We start from the raw sequence: 8,373 nt of genomic DNA, 5'->3' as shown, positions 1-8,373 counted from the left end.
TGGTGCGTGTACAATAAACACAGCAGGCTGACATGTATAGCTTTTATTCACCTACCCCAATTCATTTACATGTGTCATCTGAGGATCACCTGCCCTCCCCTAGTCACAAGGCCGGGATGAATCCCCTTGGCGTGGGGGAAGGTGTGTCCTTGCAAACAGGGCCACAGCCCAGATACTCTGGGGAGCCCGCACCGTGGAAAAAGCAGGAAGAGAACGAAGAAGAAAACTGGTCACACCATAGCCGCCCCCCATGGGGGTGGGTGGGGAGAAGCTGGAGGGCTGGTGGCGGCCCCATGCTTACTGCGCCAGTCCTTAAATACAAAGCAAGGGGCGTGGAGCAGCCCACCCCTCTGAAAGACAGCACCAGCCTCGGCGTGGAGGCAGAAGGGAGTGGGCGAGAGCGCTGCCCTCTGGGGGGACGAGAGCAAGCACGCACCCACACCATGGTGGCTGCGCACCCCTCCCTGCAGGATTGGGATGCAGCCTCAGCACCAGAAGAGGGGGAGGGCCGAAGGAGAGATGGCGGGACTACACCGCCCCCTTCTCCCTGCACCCCCGGGCCCAGCACAGGCATTCCTCTCCCCACCAGCCCAGATCTGGGGTGGGTGGGGGGGCAGGAGGGCGTGGGAGAAACTGTGTTGCACTCCCAGGCCGCATCTACTTCTTCTTCCGTTCTTGGGAGCAGCGTGGGCAAAACCTGGAGTAGCACAAGAGCGGGGAAGGCGAGTAAGAGGAAGGACCACGGCCGCGCCCATGAACGCAGGGCGGTCAGCTCCGGCCACGGTGCGCACTCACCATTTCCCTCGGGGTTTGGTCGTCAGCCCCACGCAGGCAAAGTGGAACCACTCAATGGAACACTGGGAAAGGAAGATGGTGGGAGAGAGCTGAGTGAGTGTGTGTGGGAGGGGGGTGCTCTCAGATTCCTCAACCAACACCTTTGTTCCATCCCATTGGAGACGCCTTGGAGTCCCAGGCCAGCCAGCATCCACCTGCTTCCTATTCAAGCATGGCGCCCCCCACCCTTGGCTTGCCCTCCCGAGCCCAAGCCCGAGCCCTTGCCCTTCCTGAGGCAGACTGGCTCTCACATCAGGGTTGTCACAGCCGATCATTTCTCCGTAGGAGACCTGGTGGCAAAGGCAGTAGGTCGGCTCATTGGGATCCACGGGCATATCCAGCACATCGGAGGGGTGGACGCTGCCGAAGGTCACCGAGGGCATGCCGTACTCAGGACTTCTGCAGGCCAACAGGGGAGAGTGTCACCTGCAGGGGCAATGCCGCTGGCCGGGTGACTGAGGAGAGGGAAGAGCGGGTCTACCAGGGAAGTCCTCCGGGAGGCACTCACGTGCGCACAAGCTTGAGCTTCTTCTGGGCAGCCTTGGGGGTCTCTTCATCGGAGTTTTTCCCTTTGGACCGAGCCCGGGCAGTTTTTTTCTCCTTTTGAGTCCGACCTTCTAGGGAAAAAGGGGAGCGCCAGAAGGCAGGGAGACAGAAAGAGAGGTGAAGTACCAGCTTTCTTCCCCCGACCTCCAAGCTGACACCCCTCCTGGACCGGTGAAGAGCCTGCGCTGGCTCCCTGCCCCACCTCTCGGAGCCCCGCCCCCTCCTCACTCTTTTTGCCTTTGCTGGAGGAGCTGTCGTAGTCACTGGACTCGACCTGCTTCTCCTTCAGATCCGCCTCAAACCGGGCCAGGTCTGTGTCCAACCGCCGGATGTGTTTGTCCACCTGGGCGGCAAGGCACAAGAGGGGAGAGCTACAAGGCGGGTTCCAGCACAGTGGCGGACAAAGGCGACACGGATGGGCCAGGCCCGGCACCAGCCCGGCAGAAGGAGCAGTGTAGGGCCCTGAGGAGCAGACGGGAGGTAGGCGGGGAGCCACAAACAGGGCCCTACCATCTCATAGGTCTGCATGGCAAGCTGCACCTTGTCGTCCCCGAACTCTTTGCACTTGCCGTAGGCTTCCTGGATCTGTTTGAGAAGGGCCAGCTTCTCCTCGGAGCTCAGGCTGCGGGCACTACTCATGTACTCAGTGGCCAACTTGTCAATCTCAGCCTTCAGGTCTACAACAGAGACAGAGGCCTGGTCACAATGGCCCCTGGTGGCCAGGCCGGAAACCCACTGCCTCCTCTCGCTCCGCAGGCCTTGCCATTCACCACCGCAGCCTTTCCACTGAAACGGGCACTGCGCGTTCCCAGGGATGGGGCCTGCCACGCACCCAGAGGGACGCAACACACGCACCGGGATTTGTCTTACGGCCGCCCTCACCGTGGGAACGTAAAATGGGCAAAAGGCAGCGAGGGGCACTGTCACTCTGCTGAGGTCTGTGGGAGCCTCTCTGCGGGACTTGCAGTTGCTTCACCCTAAACTTGGCTTTCAAGTCGCCTGGTTCTGCTTCTCCACAGCACTCCTCAGCAGCTCAGACGGCTGCACACCAGGTGATGAAATGCTGCTACCCACTTCCAGGTCTCTAGGTCGGTCGGTGAGTTCGCCGTTTAAAATCAGGCCCTGGCCTTCCCATCACACAGGCCTGGCTGCTCATCATCGGCCAACTTGTTTGCCTTTCCCATCCCCCGCTCTGCTTGTCTGAGCAAGTGACTCATTGGAGCGGAGACTTCAGCATTGGAAGCCTGGGGATACCCCAGAACTCTGAGGCTACGGATGTGTGTCCTGCCCGGGAGTTGGAAGGGACCACAAACAAGGCAGACAGAGAGGGACAAACGTCAGGCTGTCCACAGGGGCAGCAAGGGATCACCAGGGAGGCTCTGCGACTCCAGTTCATTCCAGGCCTTTGAAGCAAGCCGAGAAAGGGTTTCAGAATCTTCAACGGACCTTTCTGGGGACGTACTCGGGTGTTTGACAAAGCAAGCAAGCTGGTCCTTAGCATTCCGCAGGCAGCTCTCCGAGCTGTGTCCAGGATTTCAGACGAGGGCTGTCTTTTCCCAAGCGAACCTGCCTAGACTAACAGGGACGTCACCAGTGTCAGGTATCTGCACACGGCCGGTTACATCCTGGAGCAGGGCCTCGTGAGGATGGAGGAGATGTGGATGCCCTTAGAGGGGAGGGGCTTAAGAGTGCCCACAGGTAGCTTCGACTCTGAGGAGACCACGGGACCCCTGTAGTGTAGCCTCCGCCTGGACATCAGAAGGACCCAAGGCGGCCAAACCTGTTCAACGGTTTCTGGAGTCCAAGGCCATGGATGGATGGTAGCTAAGGATCCTCGCAAGACTGAAGAACACAGCGCAGAGACCCTGGTGTGAGTGACCGCTCTCTTGACGGCTTTCTCTGCAGCATCTGTCTCAGCAAAGATCCTACCAGCACTTGAGTTGCAGGCTGACGCCATTGTAAAGGTGGTGTTAAGACCAACACGGGCGGCAGAAAGGATTCTGGAGTGGACCTCGCTTCCTCCGTTCTTCTGGAGGAAGGTATACAGAACACAGTACCTGGTTCTTGATACACTGTCTCCACAGTCCACTTGTTGGGAAAGAGCTGACACGGAAATGAGGGTCTCTAATTTCTCTTTAAGACTCACAGTGACAATGAGAGGGAGGGAGGGAGACAGAGAGGCCAGCCATTTCTCCAGCTCTTCTCCAGCCACTTAGGACACTTAGTAGAGAAAGACATGACCACGGACGTTCACTATTTGCATGGGCTCTTGACTCTTTACGTACCCTCGGTTCTTTGGTCTAGGTCCCTCATGAGCTGAAAGTTTCTCTGCAACTCGAAGGGCAGGTTTTCAATACCTACGGAGAGGAAGAGCAGCGGAGTCACACTCCACAGGCCTGAGGCTTTTTAAAGGGGATTTCCAAAGCGGGCCCACAGGTCCAGTCTGCCCTCCTGGGGACCTGCAGGTGGAGCCGAAACCGCCTGCCCGCTTCCTTTCTCGGGGAAAGTCTCGTCCATCTCTGCCCACCACTCACCTCATCTGGGCAGCTCTCCCAGCCTGGTGCTACAAATTGGCCCTTCTCCGTCCTTGGTTTCCAATCTCTGCCTCTAGGCCTCGTGCCCGCCACTTAGAAAGGGCCTCCCTGGATCGGCTACTGCTCATAATGCACACAGTCTACTCCTTAGCAGCCAGGGTGCTCTTTGGATCAGGTCACTTTCCTGCTGCTCACAGCCCCCTCTTGACGTCCTGCTCTGGGACGCTGTGCACTTTGGGGGCCCTGCTTACCTCACACTTGCTAGCGCCCCACTGTGCACTCTGCCTTTGCGAACCACACTGGTCTTCTAGTGCTTTCCACCTGCCAGTGCTTTCCCAGCCCCGAGGCTGTTGACGCGCTGTCCTCCCTGCCTGCGACAAAGACGGGGCCTTGGACTGCCACAGTCTGTCTAGGAAGCCCACAGGGGCGGCTCTGCCCTGTTGTGAATCACCAGGAGTTGGCATCGACTCAGTGGCGGTGCATTTGGTTTGAGTCTTCTCTCTGTCCAGCCTTCCTTCACACCCAACCTAATCCAAGCCCAACCCCAACTTATCTCTAAGCCTATTAAGCTCCTGTTTATCTTTCAAAGCTCAGGTCAAATATGACTTCCTCAGCCTCTGAGGATGTATGCTGTGAAGGTCTTGTATGTCTCGCTTTTCACACACCTAACTGTATAATGAGTTCTGGGTCTTCTCTGACCTCCAGGAAGGCTGGAACATGCCTGTCTTGCACTTCTCCGGTATTTGGAAGGGTGGCTTGGATATGGAAGATAATAAATACTCGCACAGATGCATAAATACAGTCGTCTTTCCCATACAGGTGCAGTTGCTTCCCCGGCTCCACCTCAACCTTTTTAAAAAAACATTCACTCCTTCAGCCTACAACCGCGGTTTACTGTGACTTTTTCTTTTCAGTCACCAATAATTTATCAAACGGTCGTTAATCAGTCCTATCCTAAAACGGAGTGCTGGTCGGTGGTTCGATCCCACCTGTTACTCTATCGGGAAAAAGATGTGCTCATTAGCTTCCACACGACTTACGTCCTTGGAAGCCTGCTAGGAGGCAGTCCCTCCTCTGTCCTGTAGGGTGGACAGGAGTGGAAATGGTAATGGGCTTAGTTTCTGTAGGGCATTTTTAAAAAGAGTAACTGTAGCAGTTGATACAGTGTCCTCCCCTTCAAGTAACTTTCTTCCTTTTAGAATTCCCTATCTTGTCATATACCTTCTGGTAAGTCTAACACTGTGGTCTCCTTAGCCCTTCCCTTAAATGGTAGTTTTCTTGAGGTACCCACCCATTAATCCTCGCATTTTCTCACTTGTTTCCCCTGAAAGGAGTTATTCATGCTAATATACAACTGCCATTCATATGCTTAAATCTAACAGAGAATTAAGTTACACTTACTTCTGGATTTCCTACCTTGTTAGTATATATCTACCTTACTTCCCTTCCTCCACCCCCCCCAAGCAGGAGATCTAAAAGTCACCCAGGATTCCCTGCTGCCCTCCCTCCACCTGTCAGTCATCTCACAAATTCGGTCCTATTGAACTCCTTTTGCTCCCTCAGTCCCTGGTCTCGGGAACTGATCTCTCCTGGATTGCTATCATTAGTTGATCTGTAACCAATCAATTTAGCACACATCAGTCATTTCCTTTGATAAAAATCACACCCTGCTTAAGAAGTTGGTTGGCTCCTCTCTCCTTAAAATGCAAACTTTTTAGTTTGGCTTAAAATATATATTGTGCAGTTTTGCCCCCGCCTCTCTATTCAATCTCAGTTCCCCATCTTCCCTTATAAAATCCTAAATAGCAACCACACTGACGTCAATCCCCCCCCCCACCTGCCTGTCACTATACCCAGAATTTCTTCTCCCTTTCATACTGACAAATAAATACGCAAAACCTCAAGATTCGATTCCAACACCACCCTCTCTCGGTAAAGCTTTCCCTACCAACCCAGACAGTTACTGTCGCTTTCTTCAGTGCGGCTTTTTGATACATGTCTCGTCCTACCGTTTAATAACCATTTCTACACAGAATGTTTCCTGCTCGACCGTGAGAATCTTAAGGCCTGGGTCTGACGTTACGGCTCGACTCAAGAGCAGCACCTCAGTAAAAAAAACACAAAAACAAGACACGGACTGATTCCTGAGCATCCTGTAGGTGACAGGTTTGTGACGGGGCGGCTCACACACGCAGCATCAACGACAACACGGGCGCCGCGAGGAACGGGCCTCGGATCTTCGCGGCACGACGGAAGCCGTTCGTTCGGGTCCCGCAGCTGGCAGCGGGCCGCACCGCGAGCCGGTCTCGGGGAGAAGCGGGGCGCGGCCGGCAGCGATGTGCCGCCGCCTCGGCGGGCAGTGGCGGCCGGGCTCCAGGGACGGCCTCGGGCCCCGCTGCGCAGCCCCGCGCCGTCCACCCCTCCTGCCCGCGGAACGCCCCCCTCGGTCACCGCCGCGTCCGCCGGGCCTCGCCGCCCGGCCCCCGCGCTCCCTGACCCCTGACCCCTCCTCCCAGCGGCTCTTACTGTCCAGGTAATGTTCCAAATACATCCCCGCAGCCATCTTGAAGCAAAACAAAGCAACTTCCGCTCCACCTCGGAAGTGACCGGGACGCGCGGGGCGCCCGAGCGAGCCCCAGGGTGCATCCCTTCCGCCCTCAAAAGGACGACTTCCGCCCTCAGTGAGGCCTCCGCCGGGCACTTCCGCCCGACGCGGCGCCGGCCTCCGCTCCGGGCAGCCGCCCCGCCCCCCCAGGCCCGCGGACGCCGCCGGAGCGCGCGACGTCGTGGGCGGCGCCATTTTGAATGAGGCCCCCAACTTTTCCCTCCAAAACGGGGAGGTGCGGTAACGGGGGGCGCAGAGCGGGTGGGGGGCGTCCTCGCCTTCATGCTCAAATGCCCCTTCTCGGGACTGGGGGCGCGCGTGTTTCCCTTGGGGAGGGTCGTCTTCGGGCGGCGACGTCGGCCAGCGCAGTAGGAATTGGCATTGTGAGGCTCACACGCCTTCCTTCCACGGGCACCCTCTCCCCAGCACTCTTTCCGAAGCATAGGCACGCCATTACTTAACAAAGTGGGATGCCACCGTCTCGGAGATGGTCCGTGGGCAGCAGCCCCGACACTGCCACGTGTAACACGCTAACCACGTCTGACCTTGCCGTCTCTGAAAGCCCGTGCACTTCCTTTCCCTTCTTCTTAAGGGGCTTTGTGTAATGTTAACTAGCATTGAATCTGGGCTCCATCGTGGTTGGCTGAGCCCGTTAGATGCCAACATCGTTATAAATAATAACCGCCCCAGCCCTGGTCCACTCCAACTCAGAGACCTGTAGGGCAGGGCAGAGCTGCGCCTGTGGGTTTCCCAGGCTGTAACTGGACTGCAGTGGAAGACCTGCTGGGCCCACACTGCTGACACCACCCCTGACAACGCCATAAGCCATCATGCCTGGCCAGTGCCCCCACACTAGGAAACAAAACCTACCCACAATTCCACCACCAGACTGTCAGCAGAATGTATTTTGGAGTTATCACCCCGAACTCACATCTTTGACAGAAATGAAACGCGCTCAAGCTTTCAGACGACACATCTCCCACCTGTACCTTGGATTAGTTGACATGAGAAGACAAAACGAACCTCAATTTGACTAGCGGCCAGGTGAGGCACCCTTCGGCAGTACAGAACAGACCTCCCTCTAATTATAGGAATATCAACTGCTACCTCGTAAGGTCGTTGGACTGGTGAGGATATGGGTACTCACACAGAACGCAGGGCCCTTAGCAAGAGCAGACTGGTTCTCATGCCGCTGCCTTTCAACAGTGGGCGAAAGCAGCAAGTCAAAGCTAAGTATTCTGGAAGCAAAAAACCCAGTAGTGCATGTGGTCGTATGTGGTCCAGTCACTGATGTCGCAATACCAACCTTAGCTACGACCTCTAACTGAAGTTATATGGGCGTCACGTGATCAGCTGCCCACATGCCCCTGGGGTCCTGAGCCCTGTTGGCGGGCAGTGTCAGAGATCGGGCACCAGCTCTCAGATGGGGGAGCTGTCACCCCCTTTTCAGGGCTTGGAGGGTCAAGTTCTCAAGAGTACCTTGCAGGCGATTTAGCCCAATTGCTCCGAGGAAGAGCGTCTTGGCTCGCACTGCGCTACAGTGGATGGTAGAACCAGAGCAGAAACCCACGTTTCCTGACCCACTCTCTCCTCCGCACTGGAACACTCCTAAACTCAATTCTGTCCCCAGTAGCTGGTGGCCGTTCACCCCACTGGGAAGCTCAAGTGGGAGGCGCCACGGGCAACAGTGCATGTGCACAACACTCACCTACCAACTGGAGCGGACACGGACCTTTTGCTTGCTCTTTTTGATAAGGAGCCTTCGCTTCCGTAACAAATCTGGGTCTCACCAATTTTGGCAATGTAGCCCCATGACATACTTTTAAAGAAATCCCCATAAATCAAGATTTCAGT

At 56.2% G+C, this 8,373-nt stretch overlaps 1 protein-coding gene across 8 annotated transcripts; it reads right to left on the bottom strand.

Moving 5' to 3' along the window:
* Positions 1-28: 28 nt before the first annotated feature.
* ING4 (inhibitor of growth family member 4) lies at positions 29-6,526 on the bottom strand. 8 transcript variants are annotated; one of them, XM_075552150.1, is made up of 10 exons: positions 6,441-6,509; positions 5,924-6,018; positions 4,580-5,035; positions 3,666-3,737; positions 1,891-2,057; positions 1,609-1,723; positions 1,343-1,451; positions 1,086-1,233; positions 796-857; positions 29-697 (listed from the first exon to the last, which is right to left on the bottom strand). In XM_075552150.1, the coding sequence occupies exons 4-10, from the start codon at positions 3,691-3,693 to the stop codon at positions 658-660; spliced, it is 669 nt and encodes a 222-aa protein (XP_075408265.1). In that variant the 5' UTR covers positions 3,694-3,737; positions 4,580-5,035; positions 5,924-6,018; positions 6,441-6,509; the 3' UTR covers positions 29-657. The 8 variants fall into 8 exon arrangements, with proteins under 8 accessions (XP_075408265.1, XP_075408267.1, XP_075408268.1 ...); XM_075552152.1 differs by having other exon boundaries at positions 4,580-4,763; XM_075552153.1 differs by lacking the exon at positions 4,580-5,035.
* Positions 6,527-8,373: the final 1,847 nt, after the last annotated feature.

Source organism: Tenrec ecaudatus, chromosome 6 (assembly GCF_050624435.1).
Source record: "Tenrec ecaudatus isolate mTenEca1 chromosome 6, mTenEca1.hap1, whole genome shotgun sequence".
In the NCBI taxonomy this organism is placed as follows: Eukaryota; Metazoa; Chordata; class Mammalia; order Afrosoricida; family Tenrecidae; genus Tenrec; species Tenrec ecaudatus.
Note: the sequence above shows the minus strand (reverse complement) of the source record. Positions and strands in the feature narration are given on the sequence as shown.